Here is a 20,388-nt window from a genome sequence, read left to right on the forward strand (position 1 = left end):
GTGCTTCAAATGTTCGCGATCTGAAGAATACTCAGATGAGACTTAGCATGGTAGCTCTGAAAGTGATCTACTTCTTCTTTAACTGTTTTGTTAATTCGGGACTGTCAGTCCTTAAGGCGCGCGCCTCAAGCTCTTGTCAAATGGGTACTCCTAATCAATTTGGGTGTACTAACTTTGTTTAGCTGCGTGGCGACATGCAGCGGGCTCTGATGCTCTTTGTTGAAGCATTGCAGCTGTTCAGGATCGTTGTTGATGAAAAATGCAATGGCTTGAGCTGCCCCGTTTATACAGGCCGAATGAAGCGGCGTGTTGCCTGTAAATACGCAACGAGTGAGATCAGACATCCATGCACTGAACTTCAGCATGACTTCCCACAAAACCGACACAATACATTATGGCAGTATCAATTACCAGGAAGAAAACTGTCATATTTAGCACAAATGTAGAATATCTTTGAGCAAACTGAGCAGCCATAGAAATAGGAAAAGAATATAGGGGTGATCTCTCGCAGTGAAAGATCGTCCCGAAAGAGAAGGGAAGCTATAGGCAAAAAGGGAGTTCGAAAAGGCCACCTTCTTCCAAATTAAAAGCCAGGACCTGTTCTTCTGATAATGTATTCTTCCAGCTTTACGCAGCCATTGTCGATTGATACGGCGCATATCCCCTGTCTTGCGGTCTATTCGGAGTTAGCTGACTTATTGTGGTCAACAATAACCTACTGGCGTTTATGTCGGCTACTAGCGATTTTAGGACCGTTAAGATCATTCAAAATGTAAAGACAAGCCACCGTATTTACAGAGAAAATAGATTTCATTTATGAATTAGTTAAAATTTTCAATGATTATAACAGCAGTATAATCTTAGTAGGAAAAGTGACGCATATCGTGCAAAAATTATAAGTCACTGGTCAATTGAACTTCCGAATAAAAAGGTATTAATTTAGAAAAAAAAAATTACTGCCAGTCCAGCCGTCTTTTGTTCTGTGACGGAATTCGGTACCGCTATTTTAGCGGGAAGTTGGTTAACGAGGTTCGAAACAGCGAAACTGTCCCGTCCACAGTAGCCATTGACAACGAATAATTCGCCATGTTAGCAATGGGCTCAATTTGACTGAAAGCTCATAAAGAAACGGATGGAGATTTCGGATTAACAGAGAGCGTTAGCTGCTGAAGGTCCTCCAGAGCCTCAAGTACGAGGCCTCAAGAATCAAAAGTTGATTCTTTACAATCTGCGTAGAATGCTTCTAGCTGCTTGCATTCTCATGTGTGTTGACATCAACCCCAGCTTTTTTTTGACGTCTGCTTCTATTTAACATAATGATTAATTCTGGATCGTTTTGATGCGTTAGCTGTTTTCAGACAAGCGCTCCCAGTAAGGATCAGCTACTGCTGCTAATCAATCAGGCGATCCCATACTAAGAAAGATACTTGACTTCTATCAACGACAGATATAACGGTAGGCACTTAACGTTCGAAGGCTTGCTTACATGCGTCTAGAATGATAAATGGAAGAGTTATGCGATTTAATAATGTTCTCTCAATTTTACTATGGCCACGTACACAAATTATACTCCTTATGTAATTTTATTAAGATTTACCGGTGAATAAATGTTGCATACAATTCGTTGTCCGAAAGGTCGAAGTCGGTGGAGGTCAGTTAGAAAAGGCCCTGACACGTCCGCCAGGCACAGATCGAATATAGTGAAAATAACATTTTTATTAATCTCTTTCCGTTATTGTCATTTGTAAGGTTGCCTTTCCGCTGGCGTCTGGCTGAATTTCCCAGTCTACCATAGGCGAAAGTTCGCAGATGATTTGCTTGCTGCAGATAAACAATACATATCGAGTGTTTTTTTTTTAATTTCATTGATTTTATAGCCAATACATTATTTATCAACATTGTGTTATACAATTTTCCGGGTTAAATTCTTACTTAGCTCACATAGCTTTATAAGGACAAACATGTTTTTCAAGGATAACTTTAGCCTGAAGCATGATTATATCTTTAGATGCTTCACAAGCTAAAGGGCTCGCAGGTGGCGGAGTGTAAAAGCTGTGACCAAATCATATCAGTACTTTGCGCTTTCAAAAATCAATAGGAGACAGTGTAAACGAGCCGATTTCCGGTATTAGGTAAAAGGCATAAAAAAACAAATAGGCAGGAACGCGTATTGACCTGTAAGATGCCAGCCATTTGTGGCTGAAAGGAAATGAGAACATAAGTACAGGTGTAACATAAAAATGGTTTCGAAAACGCTTTTCGAAGGATGACGTCAGCATATGGCTTCACTATGTTTCCCAAGTGATATGTAGTTCTATGTCTTAATTAGGTCTAACAGCGAAAAGCAATGAACGCAGTTTTCAAAACGTTACATGTATGAGTCCCTAGTTAGTGCTCCACGTGCAATTGAGGCGCACGCGCATGTTGATGTAGACTACTGCAACGTTCAACGTACAAAATCTGATAACTGTCCTGCTATTGCAGCTTTTTTATTAGGGTTAATCGTGCATAAGATTGCAACGAACATGCCATCGTGACCTGTTATCGTTTTTGGCCGTTTTTTACAGCGATAACGTTTGTATCCCATTTTGCCTTTTTGGAGGCGAACAATAAGGGTAGATGCAAAGAAGAGTAGGATGGCCTTCTAGCCGCTGCTTCATGCTTGCTTCAATTTTTAGCACCTGTTTTTCTATAGCGTAAACAAACGCTGGCGGGTGACTTGAGTCTACAGACCAGTTCAATACTGTTATTAAGAGCTTAATGATCTTCTATACTTTGCCGCGTTTGTCAAGGGATTGAATATTGTAAAATATAATAACTCTCGATTAACTGCGACTCAGATACGGACTGTACGAGGTCGAAACGATAGCAGTTATATGATTTACATGTAACGATGGGATTAGGAGCCATGTGCTCGAATAGAGAGTAAAGTTTTCCATGTGTTGGTATTAGGAGCAGCTTTAAGAGTTGGGTAGCTGATGACTACAGTAAATGATGCCACACTGATTCAAATCCTCAGCATTGGCAAAAATTACTATTAATGAGGGAAACATCAGCAATTAAGAAACATGGCGTTATTTATCACTGTTATTACTATTAGAAAATAAAAACTGAACTTATAATAACGTTAACATATTAAATTATATAGATATGCTGTTTTGTGCAGAGCCCTTACGGTCATGTCAAATTACGTAACAAGGTTTCTCTTATTCATTTTGTCATATATCATGCTAACTGTGCAAAGACAGTTGGCTAGAAATCCCATCAAATTGGGGTGCTTACGTATTAGAGAATGCGAAATTTGGTATGTGTAATAGCTGAGGTTTACTAGGTGATTGGGCATCTGCGGATAGGTCGGCAGTCAAAGCCATAAATACATGTAAAAAAATAAGCCCAATGTCTACATTGTCCACCCCATAACGGTACCGTGGTAAGGTTTTTGCCTTTTCAACCTAGGAACACACAAGATGATTTGGATTTAATGTCGGGTTTATACACACTTTGTCTTGCATTGGGAGTGGTCAGCCGCTTACTGCTTAATGCCAATGTAAGACGTAAACATTTATTATAAATGTTACCTGCATTAGAGACTAGCATTGGCTTAGTGTTGCGTCATAATATTTTCCATAAATAGCAATCAGCATTATAATATTTATCTGTATTTTAATGTGTAATGTTCGAGATGTAGTTACGATACTTTTAGCTTCGTTAGATTGTGTACACTGGAAAAGAGTTCTTTTATCGTTTCTGCCTATCTTCTTCAAAGTGAAGCTCACAAAGACCTTAAGGGATGTTCAACTTTTCCCATTCTAGCTATCGAATCTAGTGGCGAATTTGCCGCACGGACATCAATCAGGCGGAGACCTTTCGTGACACCATGAGAAGTCCTTTGCCTTGCAGAATCGAATATCTACTGGCTTCTAAGTGGTATTCGTAAGAGACGTAAAAATCCATTGCTTGGTTCGTTTGTGTCATAGGTCTGTGGGTGATGGAGGCGGTGCCACACGCAGAATTCGTCTTTACCCATTTTTACCAAACTTCACCCACATGATAACCAAAGGTAGCGAGATCGCTATGATGATCATAAAATTCAAAAATAAATTGCCACCGTTTTTGACGACGAAAGAAAGTTTGTAGACAGCACAAATACAGTTTCAATATATCGCCATAAAAAAAACAAAACAACAAAAGACATTTTCAATTTTTGTTCACGTTTTCCTTATGCAGAAATACAATTAGCGATTAAGGCGTAAAGCTGCTCACTTGATTTTGTTGACTCACGTGATCTGAATTTACATAGTGGTATTCATCGAGGGTTTGATACCATCGGGCCTCTGTTTGCACATTGCTGTCTTTTTTTGAACCCATGATACGCAATTTCAGTATCTAATAGCAACATATCTATAGAAAATACAGTGTATGATTACGCTATTTCTCTATAGCGTTAATTTTGAAGAAGAAAACATTTTATAAAATTTAATAGGTAGCACTTCTCACAATGGCAGTGCCTTTTTCTTTTAGCAGACGAAACATCTCTCTCAACAACAATATATATATATATATATATTGTTGTTGTTAGCTGTATATAAATATATATACAAGAAATTACTTCGCGATATTTTGTTATAATTATTCTTCACTATTTCACTAGTTAAGGGTTTTTCTCGGAAAAAAAAAAATCACAAGAAAACATAAAATACGGTCTCTACCCGACTTTCCATTTCGGACTTTCCGCGTAGTTCATTGTCCCTCTAATTACTTTGGTTGCTATCGTACTTATTTTTCGGTGAAGTTCCCGAGTGCTATCAGGAAGCTTTTCGAAAACTGTAAGCACGTAATTGACGCAATGCAGCCTATCTTGTATTGTAGTTGTTAGCGCATTGTGTATTGCTCTATTTTTATCAATTCATCCGTGCGCTTAGCGTTGTCAAATGTCGAATACGACCCAGTATTCGACATTTGACAACTTTGAACTTTCCTGCCCTTTCAAAAATATCGTGAAACCGCTATTGTTTGCCGTTCGGCGAATTAATTTAGTAACCAATGGACAAAGCGTACGAACATGCCTTGAAACGACACGTTGCTTTGTGATGATATATGAATGCATTTGATGTTGCCAAAGGCTGATGGAGCAGGCACCTCAGTTCATATTGTACCCACCATGTCACGTGTGATCTGGGAGCAAAACCTGCGAGCGATGTCGTATGTCTCTGATTGGACAGCTGCTTCAACCTAGGCTACCCCTGAAGTAAGTATTCACTGTTTCCTGTTGTGCCCTTAGGCCAGTCCAAACCAGGTGAGGCTACCTGATGTTCTAATACGTGCCTGCTCTTTCAATTTTAATTATCTATCTAGATAAGTTTTGTGCTTCGTTTTCTAGAATATGAAGCATTTTATAAGATCGTATTACTGTTTCCTCGACCTTGTTTAGCTTGCCCCTAGCCTGAACGTCTCTAACTTGTATACTTCTCCTTGATGATGTACCTTTCCCGCTAGCGCAAAATATACTAAAACAGGACAGGTCAAATGAATATTTAGACTAGCTGGAAACATCGCAAACCGATATAGCTAGGCGTTGCTAACAAAGTGGCTCAAATTTTTGTCCTTAAGGCAAGGCCGTTCGGCCACTGCACTATAAATACCAAGTACCATTGTTTATGCGTGCAATTACGTGGTTCCCTTATGCGCAATTCCCAGGATCTAGTTCGTTGCAAGTTATTAAAGATAGAATAAACACTTCTTGAATCACTTGTTAGCAACCGAGAATGCATGCTTTTAGTATAGCATCATGTTTACTATCTAAGATAATTTTTCTTTTTTGTAATCTTTTTAGGCCCAGTGTGACGCAGAACGTACTACCACTTTGATGGCTGATGCGCTATAAGCACACAATGCCCTAATATAGTTACATAGCGAGTTGATATATACAAATAATAGTGATGATAGGATTGATAGGAACAGTGCGCGTACCTCTTATATAGCACGATTTTAAGCATTAAACAAGCAAATCTTGGAAGAATCGTCCAGAGCTTACTCCATACCTCATTTTACAGCTTATTGTTTATTAAGGTTATTTCACTGATTTCCGCGCATTATAGAAATGCGCGTTACTAACATCTCAAGTTTGAGTAAATGGCAATCTGTGGAATTAAAGAAAATCCTGTTCAATGGCTGAAATAAGCGTTCGTGTGGAAATAAAACCAACCTCGAACCACGACATTTGTTTCTGTTTGCTATGAAACATGATATAAAAACGCATTTACTAAGAAAAGAGAGAGAAAAAATTACTTTTGAGACCATTAAACTTTTACACTGTGTTGCATCACTTCTTGAATATACAACACATTATATATATATATATATATATATATATATATAACTTACCTTAACATAATTTCAGAAAGCGCACTAAAAAACAAAGCTCTTAAATGAAGTATATAGAGTCTCAAATAGTCAGGCTATATCCTCCTGGAAATCTGCTTGAATAAATTGAGGACACGCAATTCAAATCAAGCTGCATAGTGATCTGACATCAAAAACTGAAAACAGGTCTGAAGGCAAACTTAAATATTGAAATATTTAAATTATCACCTCTTAAAGGTACAACCAGATAGCATCGCAGCTTTTTAGCGACATTTTTAAAGCTAATCCCGAACGTTTAATGGTCCAGCATGTATAAAGATCACTGTGATTCGTTTTTTACCCCAAGCTAAGAAATGGTTTTTGTTCCACGTTCGGTAGTTCCGCTACGCATTGTTTCAGACCGCTGGCTCTTGCCAGCTCGAAGCAGAGTGTATCTGTGCCTGCATTCGAACCTACTAGATTACCCCGTGTGCAAATAAACACTTTACCCACTGCGCTACCATGGGGAAAAATGGTTAGAAAAGCCTTTTGTACGGTTAATATAAACGTAAAGATTTAGTGAACCCACCTTCATTATCTAATGGGCGGAGATCCACGTTAGGCCTGTTGAGGATAAACTCGAGAATGTTGATTCGGTTATGTGCTGCAGCGTGATGGATGGCCTGTCTCCCACGCGAATCCCGAAACTGTAGTCGCCGCTCATCAGCTGCAAGCAGCCGCTGAAATTCGGCCATGTTGCCTTTTTCAGCGGCCTAAATAGTGAACGAAAACGAGACATAACACTTAATATAATTTTACTAGCTAGATAACTCTCGAAAGCCGTCATGTTCTGTTTTTTCGACACTTGTTGATTATACTAGGTTAGGTTTAGCATTTAACTGACAGCACGCTTTCTATAAGGACGAATATCTGGTCGGGGGCAATTTCGAAATGACGCTAATGAAAAACGACTGAATGTATTTACCTACATTTTCCCTTATTAAATGCTTCACAGATTAGGCTGGCTCCCCTAGCTTTCTTCACAATAGTTATTTATTTCATTTAAATGTTGGCTTTTTTTTTTGCATATATTTAGACCCTCACTTTAAAATGGTAGTAGTAAGTTCGTTCACCGCCAATTGACACCAATAGCTTCAAAACCGATGCGATGAGCCACTCGACGTTATTCCCTTGGATCGGTCGCATACTGAACTAATTCGGGCAAAAGCCCGGTGTTACTAACTACCTGAACCGTCCCGTTAAGTTACATGTCTCGCAAATCACATAATTATTTACGATCTCTGACCAAAATTGTATCAGAGATTAGCGAACTGATAAAAAATCAGTCGCATAATTTGGTGTTTGACATCAGTATTCAGTTTTTCAATTTTTGCTTCTTGAAACTGAGAGCGCAAGTGGAGAATTCGTGAAAACATTGACAAGAGGCTTGTTAATAATTGGTCTATAATTATTATTAAATAATTACTTCAAAGGAAGCACTTGCAAGGTTGAAGGTCTCGGAGTATTTAGCTATAGCTCAGGATCTGAAGCGAAAAAACGAGCTATTATGACTACGACGCTTTTTCAGCAAAATACAGATCGACCATGGACTCCATTGTTACATTAGAACATGTGCTATGAGACTGTGGTGAAATAGCATTTCCAGCAAACGGGTTTAGATCGGCGAAACGGGTTCCGAGTCTGTGATAGATTGACGCACGTGCGGCGTTCTCGACAGACAATTTTCAGAATTACTACCAGTAAAAAATCTGTGTGGACGCAGAGAGATAGATTAGACGCTGCGCCTGTTAGAGCGAGATAGCACAGGATAAGAGAATGGCGTCGAACGGCAGCGAGATGGATTTTTGCAGTAGAGCCGCATAGGCCCGGATCTAACCTGGTACTGCCTATGGTCGCAACGCAAATCAGGGGCATTTAGTATTACGAGACCTTGCCCGAAATGTAAACGATTAATTCTCTCGCGTATTTGTTTTTTTCTTAGGAAGTCCTATGCACATCGACAGCACAGAGTGTGGCAATGCGGACTTCAAGGACGCTTTCATTACGGCCTGAATTGCAAAATGCGCAACCGAGCGATATTCTCCAGATGTAAATTGGATTCACAATTATTTTTGTATATCGTTATTTATGATTCCCATGTTGCCATTTAAAAAGGGCGATAGCTGATGCGACGTATTTTACGATCGATCACGAGATAAGGTATGGTAATAAATGCTGCAAGTAGACAAATGTTGAGAAGCACGCAGAGCTTTACCTTTGTTATATAAATAATCAACAGGAGTTCATTAAAAACCTATAAAAATAATTGATTTATTATTACGTATCACTGACAAATAACTTCAGCTCTTCTCGCTACTGAATAACTATGACTAATCTAACACTATTTTATTAAGTTAGATCATGGGAGACTTTTACTTTTGTGTTAAATGCAAAAAAAAATTGGCGAGGATGCAATGGCGGCGATTTCGTTCTCTCAGATCGGGGTGCATCATGGGATTAAAACAGGAAATGGTCGTAGTATAACTATTCGTCGTAAAAATAGATATTCTTTTTTTTTTTTTTTGATAGTTTTGTTGCAGTTTTCTGACTGTTGAAATTTTCTTCAGCTTCTCTCTATAGCTTTTCGTCCCGTTCCTATAATATCTATATACACATACAGAATTGATTAGTTAAGCAAATAACTCCTTTATTTGCAAACGGTTTGATGATACCAGTAATATGACATACAACAGTCCTAAAGCAGGTTCACCCATTCAGGTATTCTTAAAATTACTTAGCGGTATCTGTTCGCTCTGTCAAGCTGCTGCTTGATAAATACTAGAACTCTGCATAATTTTACCCGTATTAACTTCTCGACAACGTCCTGAGCAACACTCAAGCGAAACAACTGATCTCCCTTTATTTCGGTCAGGTAGGATCCAGTTGATCTGTGCTTCCTACAGGCTATCGCCTAACAGATATATAAGAGTAGGAAGGGGCCCTGTTTTTGTTTCAAAATAACTGACTAGCGTGTTATTGTTGAAACACAGCTTTTGCCCCGTTAATGTGCTTAGCTGTTACATGGCACATGAATTAGAGCTTTTCTAAATATGTAATTCACATAAAATGTATTGAAGTACATTACGAACGGTATTGATGTTTGTAAGATTGTTATTGTTTATTTCAGTTACCCTGTAATTGGACTGGTCATGTTTTTTCGTCTGTATGATTTGTCACGGAAACGTTGTACATATGCACCATAGATTTGCCCAACATCTATGAAGCTAATGCAATGTCTAGGAAGCACAATTACACTTTTCCATCAGATGATACCAACGCGTTTATTTCAATTTCAAGCAACTGTTTTGCCACGGTTGAAACGTTTAATTGAAATTTCAATGGACATTTGTTATGCAACAGTAGGAGGATTAATAGAAATGCCGTTTAGGTGCCACGAACAATACGTTATGCACGAAACTCGTTAACGAGTTCAATTCAAGCTATTGCCTATAGAGCATTGGTCCAAACAAAACTCGGGAGCCACTTTTGAAATATCTTCAATTGCGGGTAGGCTGCTGACCATTTTCTGGTGCAGAGGTAAGGCAACGGGTAGCGAACACACACTGCTGGCGTTGTGTAATAGGACCTATATTAACAAAAAAGTATTTCATCAGTTTTAAGAAGCGCCAAATGCCAAGTTCGTAGCTATGGTCACAGCGTTACTTTTTTACTTATTTATTTCACAGCGCATTTCTTCTGCGCTATAATTAGTACTAGAACAATAAGTACGTCGAAATGCTTCGTATTCTACTATTCGTGTCTGTTATTTAGTAAGTGTCAGTTTTTGTCTAGCACAAACAAAGGATATAATAATGGACAAACCCAGCTTCTCTGATGAAGCCCGAGATTGTTGGGTAAGACCAATTTGTACCCTTGTTGACTCTTATTAGATCAATGTAATTTGCTGGATAGGAGCAGGACAATTTTCGTGTGGCATCACGTTGTCACTGTTCCGCAACCGAAACTTTCTATATGGTGTGCTGTTAACGGTGTAATATTTAAGCGAACTGGGATGATCGACAAGCGAATCTTAGGGCCAGATGGGGTAGTCTAGGCTCGAACATGGTCGTAGACATAACTCGTTTCGAGCTAGAAAAAGCTAGCTGTTTGATGGAACACGTAACGGTACTGCCGGACGTAAAAATAAACACATTTAGGAATAATCGTCAAATAGAGTTGTTGATGTCAGTGTAGGTTCATGGGTAGCGACCTTTTCAACTGGACACATACCGGTTTCGTACTTCTTCGTGCTAAAACGTCTCGCCTGTAACTGCTCAAAAAGATACTTTTGCTTTAAATCGGTTTTTTCCAAAAACTTTTAACGAGTTACCCGGCTCATTCCTATGTTTGAAGTCGACTCTATACATAGCTATTATGTAGGGTGTTTCTATGGTCGAGGGTCATTTGTGAGGGAGTGATAGGGTGCAGTGAATAAATCATTGTTCCCAATGGTTCTATTGGCGGTAATCGTTTTGCCACGAAATTGAAGCAGTGACTTGGCAGATATGATTGTACGTATAATGCCCCCGTTGCAATGTGAGGACATATCTTTGAACTGGGAAGAGCCTGTTTTCAGGCACCCACCTCAAGTCAGGTGATTCAATACAACAGGCAATAGTAAAACGAATAATGACGAGCTCTAATCCAACACGCTTTCAATGATAATGCTTAAAATCTTTTCACTATGGTCAGTAGTCCGGGAATATCAATCCAAAGCTAGAAGCCCGCTTTCTATTAATTGCGAATTGAGCTAGCAAAACCCAGAAACACGCTTTAGCTTTAAAGTGCAGTATCGTAACATTTTTTTTCGTCTCAGGTGTATCCTGGCCAAATTTGATGAAAAGTCAATTTTTTTTAGCTTGGCTGTTTGCTCGCATGATGACAAATGTCTAAAATAGCGACTGTGAACTATAACAAGAATTCGGTAGCGAGGAAAACGAGTGACCCATGCTTTTGCAAGTATCACATATTTTCCAGATTATCCTCGCGATCGGATCTTCCAAATAGGATTTATGAGGGTAACAGGTATAACACGTTCTCATGAGACTCCACCTGCCTACAGCCTGAGCATGTGAGCTGGAGATTAGTCGATCGGTCTAAAACGCGGCCTTTTGGATTACACGTAGATAAGAATGTCTCTAGCTCGACTAAGGTTACTTCAATTTTTCTCGATGCTTTCTCGCCTGCTCGACTGCTTTTTAGGATAAATATCATTGACGTAGCTATGGCATATAGGACAAATATAAATTTTTGTAAGTGTAATCTTTTATAAGTAAACAATTTTTTAAGTATTATGTAGGCTATTTGAATGTAGAGGATATCACTTGAGATCTTCGAAGCGACAGTAAATTCTACAGAGAAAAACATGTAAATTATATCTTTACTTTAATTCTCTGCCAATTGTTAACGCATACCTCAATTAGCTCATAAAAGCATCGAAGATCTATTGGGTGGGGTATAAACCTCTTCTTGAGCTCCAGGATCTTGGCCACATTAAGTAATACCTTGGGGCCGGTAATAATTTTTGGAGGATATATCCGTGAACTAAATGAGACTTCCCGTAGGAGACGTCGCTTCATTCCAATTAACGAGAGGCGAGTAACGTCGAGTTTCTCGTCTTCCTCAATCTTGCAGGCAATAGATTAACACCACAGAATACAGAAATAGTGTTCCCAATGACACGAAAGTTAAGACTGCCTATTTGATCACTTCGGCGCACGGAACTTGAAGCGGCGCAACAAACAGCCACCTGTTAACCAACTGCTTAAAACGTCCTAAAGCTTGCGGCCTCTACCGTACGCAATGCTGACCTGCAAGATTGACGGAGGCGTCTACCCTTTCTCTCTAAGCGAGGACGCCGACCATCTCCTGGAACCGAGACACCTTAAGGACCTCATCATTATAGCCACCCTCTCAAAATCTCAGCTTTGCAATTACGGGTTCTTGTTGGCTAACGACACACGCTGGAAATATAGGGCTATTAGGCGACAACAAATGTGTCTACATATGAACGCTTTCCCTATACAAAGATCCAAATCCGCTTGTCTAAAATCTAGAAAATCAACAGATAATATATGTAAATAATAAATCTAATATTTTGAACAACATGGGAATAATTTGAAAGTTATATAAAAATAGACTAGGCAAGACCGAAGCTACGCGGGTAATTTAAATTGTGCCCTGCATTAATTTTTTTGTCCTTTAAAAATAAAAATGTTTGTCCTTCGAGTTACGCCAATTGCTTGTACCTTTTCCTTGTTTGCTAATAACAGATTTTCATACTAATAATAATAATGAGCTGCATTGGAGGTTCAAAGACGTCAAAACGGAGGTTTAGATGCTGGCGGCTGAAAGATAGAACTGTGAAAAATAATGCGAAGTTACCATTGTGGGTTTTTCCTCTATAGGCTGGTCATTATGGAGTAATGCCCCCACTCAGATAGCTTCTAACGTCAAACATTGTATACGCAAAGTAGCGATTTTTTGAAGCCGAAAGAGGTTTGTCATTCACGTATATGTTCCACATCATAAACACTTTGTTATTAATAAGCTTATTCTTCTAGCTACGCTGGATGCCGTTTTATAAACGGGTGCTGTAAGATGCGTCGAGGGTAGGCCAAGAATGTTTGCATTTATTGCCGTCAATTGTGTTCCGTATCGTAGAAAATATTCCTACTATGATATGAATGCTATCCTAACATTGTTTATGTAACGATTTAGCCTACGAGAAAAGAGTGCAGCATATGTTTCCAGTGTATTTACACAATATATAAAGTTACAAAGATTTGTATTCTATCCATGCGTATACTGAAGGGCCTACGACAATGATACGTCCGATGAACGACATGGAATCCACGTGGTCCAGGTCCAAACAAGGTGTTGGAATGATAGTATTCAAAGTCCTCTACTAGAATGACGTATTTAACCATCGATGGTACGTCGCCTATTGTGTACGGCTAGATGTCCTAAAAGTTTTGCACGCGCGTCCTCGAGAACGTTCGATTCGCTCGTGCGAATGCAGTCAATGTATGGTGCATGGTCTGCCCCGTACAAAACATAGGGCTGTATAATGAGGGTCATAACATGGCTTCTAGAAATTTTTTGGGGTGGCAAATCGTGTGTATGTGTCGAGTGCAGCCAGGCGACGGGTTAATGCACTAACGTAAGCTGCGCCGTTAACGTCATTATCAAGTACTACTTCTAATAGTTTTAGTTTAGCTGAATATTCAACGACCTTTCTCTCAACTCTTAATGGGCTTACCAGAAAATTAACTTAATCAAACTGAAAGGAAATCCTTCGGGTTTTCTCTACCTTCATGACTATATTGTTTGATGAGCATCATGCTTGGAGTCGTCCTATGTCAAATTGCCTTTTGTCCATAACGGGAGTGCGGTAGCCGCTGACATATTTCAGAATTGTGCCATCTTGACACATGCTGAAGCTTTGCCTTAAAACATTCTTTCGAAGTTATTCCTAAAGCAGAGGATCGATACAGGATTTTTATTTTATGGCCACAGCGAAAGACCTAAACGAGTGCTGCTAACGTTAACAAACTGCGAACGGTCTACGAGATGCGGTATCAACTGTGAAACCCACATGCGCATATGGAAAATAATACATTCGTTCGTATGCTATTGGTGATGCCTATTAGTTCTTCCAATAGTGCCACATATCATCGTTTAGCTTTTGGTTTCTAAGTGAGTCTCATCGACGAATTAAACGAGGACTCGAGCGCATAAAATCTTTAAAAGCCGAACCCATTGGTCGCTTACGCTTACAGTCCTCCAGGTGTTTTCTCCTCTTTTTTCTTGCAACCACCTTCTTTGCAATCTTATTGAAAACTGAAGGACCGTTTATTGGTCTGTAGCTTAATGCATGGCTCATTTTTGGACCATCCTTATAAACGAGAATGATTACACGTAATATGAATAGCTGCTCCTGCTCATTATAAAACTAATTACGTGGGTAAGACGCACGATTAGTCGTTCTTTTGAATAAAATATTAAAATATATACGCTTATAGCTCGACGGGCAGCTGGTCGAATCTGGAGTCCACATTACTATTTTGTGAAGGTGAAGTCGAATTCGAGTCTTTATCTTCAGTGATCGGATTTGGAAATCTTTGTTTTTAGCACCACTTGGGAAGGGTTTAGCTAAACAGGTTGTGCAATAGTAACTCAATGCATTTGATTGAACCGCGTGTTCGTGTTATCGGCTCAATAGAGTCAAATCTATGTTTTTTTCTAGAGAACTTATAAAATTAAGTGTGAAGTTCAGAACAAACAGAGGCTTTTGAGGTTTGCTGAAAAACATTGAGCTACACAATTTTGCGTGTCTGGACCGTGTCACATAATTTATATTTTTAGCAGACTTCATGCTAATTACTACACAGCCTTCTTTCCTTACAGTCCCTGTTAAAATAGCTGCTAAACCCAACGGCGTGTGGTAGGCCCCTTAGTTTGGCAAGACATACTCTAATTTAGTCCCGCATCTATCTTCGGGTCGCCTTTGCCACTCTACTTTCTTCTTTTCAGTCATAGTTCTATTTCTAACCCTGAAAATCGGCGGTAGCCATTAAAATAGTCAATTATAAAGGAGCCAAACTATTATGTTTCCTCTAGAGTCTCTAAACATAGCATATATTTCGTCAGCATATTAGAACTTGGCTATTGTTACTCCCCTATATAAAAGTAAACGTCCTTAAGTTGATCCCAGCTCCTACATATCCATAGCCACCTCTTGTTCTGCAAAAACCTTTAATGAACTTTGGTTTTTGAGAGGGCTTTCGCACCCTTAAAGCGGCTTTTTAACCTGTTTCCGATGACGACAAGATGCATGTCCTCAGCGGCAATGGGGTAATCAAATTATGCCTAGACATCGCGAAAGTTTTCCATTGTCCAGTTGTTACTGTTGGCTAATATATCCTATATGAAATTTTCTGACGTTACCTGTTCATGTTTTTCAATTTATATTACAAACGGATTCGTCTAAATCAAAATCGTGAGCTTTTTTAATTCTGCGCGACACCCAAAAATAACTGGCCAAAGTACCGTCCTAAGTTCTACCTTATTTCTTCTCCTCGTCAAGAATGTCCTGTTTATAGAGAATTGAAATCCCTACATCTTGACCAATGCTTTTGCTAACGATATCACAATACAGGGTAGCAAACACTCTGTCGCCTTCATCAACTATACTGAATACCGCTCCGTGAAGTTCTCATTTGTTATTTTCATATTAGTAGCAATTCTTCTGGAGTACACTCGTTGCCCCCTTTCTGTCCCTGCTACTCTCCTCACTCCTGGTCTCCGATATCGATTTTTCCCCCAGGGACCCGATCACCAACTTCCTTCATAGGGTAGAGCTATCTTAATGGTCCATTTAAAAATCTCATTACTGAATTCATTCGGAAGTTATGTTATTAATTATCTTTTTCACGAGAGCCTTTTCCGTTATCCCTTCATTGTAACTAATAGCATACCTAAATACAACTACTGGTCCTGCCATTTATGTCTCTTTTTACTCTACTTTCGCATATATTCTCCACTTAAACCCCCTGCAATTCCACTAGTTATCGAGAAGCATAGGTACGGATTCTGTACCTGTAGCTAAATTTAGTTATTGCATCAAGCTCGAGCTGAGTTGAATTGAAATTGCTACCAAGTGGTCATCTACGGCAGCAAATAGGCACCGCAGATCAGTATAAGTACGTCTGCACTTGTTGATACTTGAGTAAGGCTTTTAAATGCATGTAAGTCTAGCATCGAACCACAACGATCCTTGCGTTCTGCTTGAACGAGAAGGATGTTACTGTCTCCAATAATGAGATATTGCGTGATTTTTGCAAGTTCCAGTTGCTTGAAAAAGACACACGTGTTGCTTTAGCTGCCTGGACTAAAACAACCAGAAGTCTCTAAGGGGGCGGGAAAACCCTTCTAAACCTAACAAATTGATTACCTAGGTTTTAATATTTGTGCTATTTGCGCGTCACGTTAGATATAATACACCGCTAAGGCGGGGCAAGCGCGTCTGAGCTGTTTGCCTCTTAGTTTATTAATAACACTATATAACTACTATTATCAGTGTTATTGATTACAACACATCGGCTTATCGACCGATGTACGTGGCATACTGACAAGTAAAACGGATAGCAAGAAGGAAAGGTCGAAAGGCTACAAAAATATAAAAATAAACACTTTGCCTAATATTGTGTATAATAAATTCGAACAAAGTTACGAGCAAAGAGAAGGTACGTTAATAGTAGGGAAAAAACAGAAGCAGTCAGCGCATTATTCTGTGAGTTATATAGTTTAATCTATGGGATCATTTTGATTTGTGACTTCTCGCGACCCCCGAATGATATGACTATGCGTCTACAACCCAGATTATTGATTGTTTTATCGAAAAATTAATTTATCCAGTTTCGCTTTTCTAATATGCTGGATGACTAAGTTTGCCATGGATTTTATTGTAGTCTAGTGCGGTTGCATGTGGAAACCTACCTTGAGCTTCGTCACATGCTTTCTTCGCTACCGTCGTTTTGCCTCAGAGAGGCAGTTAAAGGTTCATCTAAAACACGGTGTAAATGGGGAGGTAAAATCGAATTGGACTTTAAACGGTAAACGACCGAAACAGTAGAGTGCTGCACAGAAACGTAACAGATATGACTGCATTTGTTGTATATTTTGAAGTTAAGCTTGAAATTGACTGACTGATAGCTGAATGATGACCAATTTCAAGCTAACCAATTTTGTTCGTGTGATATAAAAATGCTCTATATTTGCACTCAAGCACAAAAACGTTTTTCGTTTAAATGTAATTGCACGATCACAAAATATTCATCATAATAGTCTTGTTCCTTGTTCGTATGTTATATACTTGTTTTCAAAATAAAAATAGAAAATAATATGGGCGTGTCCCTAAATGATGCCGACAAGGCGTGCTGCTGAAGAACTACGGAAAGCCTTGTTTGCCTTCCTGTTTGACAAATAATTGTTTACCAGGTTGCATACTTAAGGTGATCAGTGCTTAGAGGACGAAATCTTTGCTGAAATCGAAGTTTTTTCTATTATTTGTATATGTACGGTCATAAGCCGCACAGATCAATTTCGTGACTAATGATTTCACTTTGGTGGTGCCGTGTTTTTGGACCGGTCGTATCTAGCCGTCACGTTGTCGATGCTGATACGTTAGTAACTTTTTTTGTACGAACGAAATCAGGTTTTATCAATGCCTTTTAGATCTGCTTGGATAGGTACGATAAATGTAAGGGTGGACATTCATACGTGAAGTCGCCAATATGCTGGCGCCTCTAAAGCTGACGCAGTAGCGCCCACCTTGCAAAGTTGACGCGAAGTTCTCCAAGGTACTATGTCCTTGAACGTTGTAGTTACATTAATGTTTATTGTTCGATACGTTGGCGCGCGCACTCTTTCTAACTAAAGACCCTGTTCCCTTTTATTTGTCAGGGGCTTACTACAAAGGCTTGCCTATCCTGACTATGTTATGCCTGATCTATTGGGCACACACGCATGCTTTTACCGTTAAGTAATGAGGACTAGGGATGCCAAAGGAGTATTCATGAAAGCTGTTTGGAGGCTTGGCAGTTCGATTAAAACAGAGGAACAGATGGAACGTGCAATTCGAATCCCGCGAACGTTCGAATTGAACGTTTTTTAAGTTCAACACACTTGTGGTACCTTGCTTTAAGAAGATGACCACATGCTACCAATGACAACTTTCTACTACTACTCCTACTACTACTACTACTACAATTGCTCGTGTACGTTGAGCTAAACCCTGTTGCATTTTTTAGTCAATCTCAGCTCCTTTTTACTACGCAAAGATAACAATAAACCATTGTATCGCGATTACTGACTAAGCTGTCGACTAGCCGTGATGTTGGACTCTGTGATGAAATTTCATTGTCACATTGGCTCGCTGTTGTCACAAGTTTAAAATGCTTTCGATTACTGCATGCCGAAAGTGACTAACGGTCACCGTTCATTGTCGCCGCGACGGCAGGCGGAACGTTCTTCGCCCTATAAAATGTCGTCGCCATTCTGTCATAGAGTATCTTTCGTTGTTTTAAACAACTAGAAGAAGTACCTCTCGAAATATGCGCGCTTTCATCGTCTTGACTGTTGTGTACATCGCTGCTAGCCAGGCCCAGAATGAGCAGGCACCAAGTAAAATCTTCCTTATCCTTGTTTCTAGTTAATATTGCTTTTCTCTTGGGATGAAATCCCCTAGCATTCTAGGGCTTATTGCAAACGAAACCAAAGCATTTTGTGTGCTTCAAGACTATCTCTATGTAAAACTTTGAAAACGATTGTCCATCTGATTTGATTGTAGGAAGTGCCTTTGAAGGTTGTATTTACCAATTTATATTTTAAAGCGAATACGGAGGCAACCTCATGTGGGAAACGCTAATGCTGCGGGATACTCGGTATCCTTAAAGGGGTTTTTTTACATGTTGTTCTGCGGCCCCGTGTTTATGTGGCACAAGGCAAAAACATAACGTTTACTGGTAGATCCTGACAAGCTCTGTTCGATTACTTGATCCCTACTCAGTTCCCAAAATTTAATTATGAATATGAAATATGAACAAAATGTTTAAAGGGGTATGACCTGACTGCCAATTGTGAACACTGGATAAACATAAATTTCTGTCTATTTGTGAACAAGTTTCATATTGACCGTGTTTCAATTAAGATCTCGATAGTGCTAGAGATATCGCAAACTAACTTAATAGTAAACGACTACTTTCGGTGATCCTCAGGCCCTGTATGCGTAAGGGACACGTTTCTCGCAGCTATTCAAAATGTCAGCGCTAGCTTCAACCAGGACCTACAAAAGGTGCCGAACAATCAAGAGTCTCAGTATATACGAGCGATGATGGAGAGGACTTTCAATCTTATTAGCGAGAGAGCCAATAGAACGTGAGTTGCCCAAATTTATCGTCTGATTGAGCCTAATAGTTAAATTTTTCCGTTTTGTTAGGCGATATGATGAGTTATCTCCCAGAGTTGTTTTTCCGCTTAGACATTTGCTCTTCGGCATGGTACCGGGTTTTTGGTGGTCCTCAACTGTAAATATTCGAGTTTATTTCGCACTAACTTATTAGAACTACGTTTTATCAGCATCAAAACTTATCAACAGAGACGATTATACCTCACCGTAACCAGTTAAGCAAAACTACGATGAGTTTACTTACAAACATGCTGTAACATTGTGTACTAGTAACAAACAACTTTGAAGGCTTGTGGAAATAACGCGATATGAACGAACGATTGTTGTGTGCGTGATTACGACCATACGGAAGCCTTTCCCAATGTTTTGCGAACAAATTTCCATGATTCAGGCTAGTAAGCTATTATTTTCCTACTGCTTTTTTCCTTTAGGTCGACAGTGTTGGTAGGTTGCGGCGCAAACTTTTCATGCTATGCCAATGTTCTGAAGAACCTGAACAGAGATGCCAGTGGCGACGCACAAAGAACGCAAAAGGCTGTACTATTGAGCGCAGAAAAACTTGGTTGTGACACCAGAGACCTCGTCCACTACAACTATCAGAAGTTATACAAGGCCTTGAGGAGTGCAGTTAAAACAGCTGCGGGATGCTTCTTTTAAAAACACCGAATTTCGAAGTGTATAATGAAACAGAAAACCTTTGACCATCGAATGTATGAGACAGTAAACAATTTCCGTGTAATGTTATCACTAAATTCCACGTTATTCATTATTATTGTTACGTTATTTCTTTAAAAAGTGGGAGTGATAATTTTTTATTGATTTTCCTCATCAGTTCATTAGCTAACTAATGCTATTTTAGATTAAGAAGCCTCGTTTATAGAACCCACGTGTTTTATACCTTATATATATATTGGTTTTTCGTTAGACGTGGCCTGGAGATGCGTTTGGCAAACCATGACCGTATGTGTTTGTTATATAGAACAGTTTTAATAAACGGGGATGTCATATCTTGCTTA

The 20,388-nt window shown here is 39.3% G+C and overlaps 2 protein-coding genes and 2 long non-coding RNA genes across 11 annotated transcripts in view; 3 read left to right on the forward strand and 1 right to left on the reverse strand.

Annotated features, from left to right (window-relative positions):
• The window catches only part of TrpA1 (Transient receptor potential cation channel A1), a 26,605-nt gene extending 14,603 nt beyond the window's left edge, over positions 1–12,002 (reverse strand). The window contains exons 1-3 of the mRNA XM_086968198.1: positions 11,817–12,002; positions 6,932–7,115; positions 174–313 (exon numbers count right to left, since the gene is read on the reverse strand). Of these exons, the coding sequence (XP_086824324.1) occupies positions 174–313; positions 6,932–7,115; positions 11,817–11,981 (489 nt within the window). The 5' untranslated portion in view covers positions 11,982–12,002. The remainder of the gene's footprint in view (positions 1–173; positions 314–6,931; positions 7,116–11,816) is intronic.
• LOC111260188 (uncharacterized) lies at positions 1,029–8,668 on the forward strand. 8 transcript variants are annotated; one of them, XR_002680159.2, is made up of 4 exons: positions 1,029–1,263; positions 1,349–1,455; positions 5,123–5,248; positions 5,834–6,217. It is a non-coding gene; the product is annotated as an uncharacterized LOC111260188 (long non-coding RNA). The 8 variants fall into 8 exon arrangements; XR_002680160.2 differs by having other exon boundaries at positions 1,029–1,189; XR_002680162.2 differs by having other exon boundaries at positions 1,029–1,172.
• Positions 10,539–12,640, forward strand: LOC147753534 (uncharacterized). Its single transcript, XR_015310939.1, has 2 exons — positions 10,539–10,996; positions 12,037–12,640. It is a non-coding gene; the product is annotated as an uncharacterized LOC147753534 (long non-coding RNA).
• A 5,807-nt stretch (positions 12,641–18,447) lies between these two features.
• Positions 18,448–20,388, forward strand: LOC111260185 (uncharacterized). The gene is made up of 3 exons (XM_022832757.2): positions 18,448–18,588; positions 19,182–19,341; positions 19,804–20,388. The coding sequence occupies exons 1-3, from the start codon at positions 18,519–18,521 to the stop codon at positions 20,027–20,029; spliced, it is 456 nt and encodes a 151-aa protein (XP_022688492.1). The 5' UTR covers positions 18,448–18,518; the 3' UTR covers positions 20,030–20,388.

Source organism: Varroa jacobsoni, unplaced genomic scaffold (assembly GCF_002532875.2).
Source record: "Varroa jacobsoni isolate VJ856 unplaced genomic scaffold, vjacob_1.0 scaffold_408, whole genome shotgun sequence".
Lineage (NCBI taxonomy): Eukaryota > Metazoa > Arthropoda > Arachnida > Mesostigmata > Varroidae > Varroa > Varroa jacobsoni.

What these genes read in the sequence shown, in the direction of transcription:
- LOC111260185 (XM_022832757.2), top strand. Translation starts at nt 18,519, where the DNA reads ATGCGCGCTTTCATCGTCTTGACTGTTGTGTACATCGCTGCTAGCCAG. An exon ending in CCAGAATGAGCAGGCACCAA is followed by an intron (nt 18,589 to 19,181) that starts GTAAAATCTTCC and finishes GGTGATCCTCAG; the next exon opens with GCCCTGTATGCGTAAGGGAC. An exon ending in AGCGAGAGAGCCAATAGAAC is followed by an intron (nt 19,342 to 19,803) that starts GTGAGTTGCCCA and finishes TTTTTCCTTTAG; the next exon opens with GTCGACAGTGTTGGTAGGTT.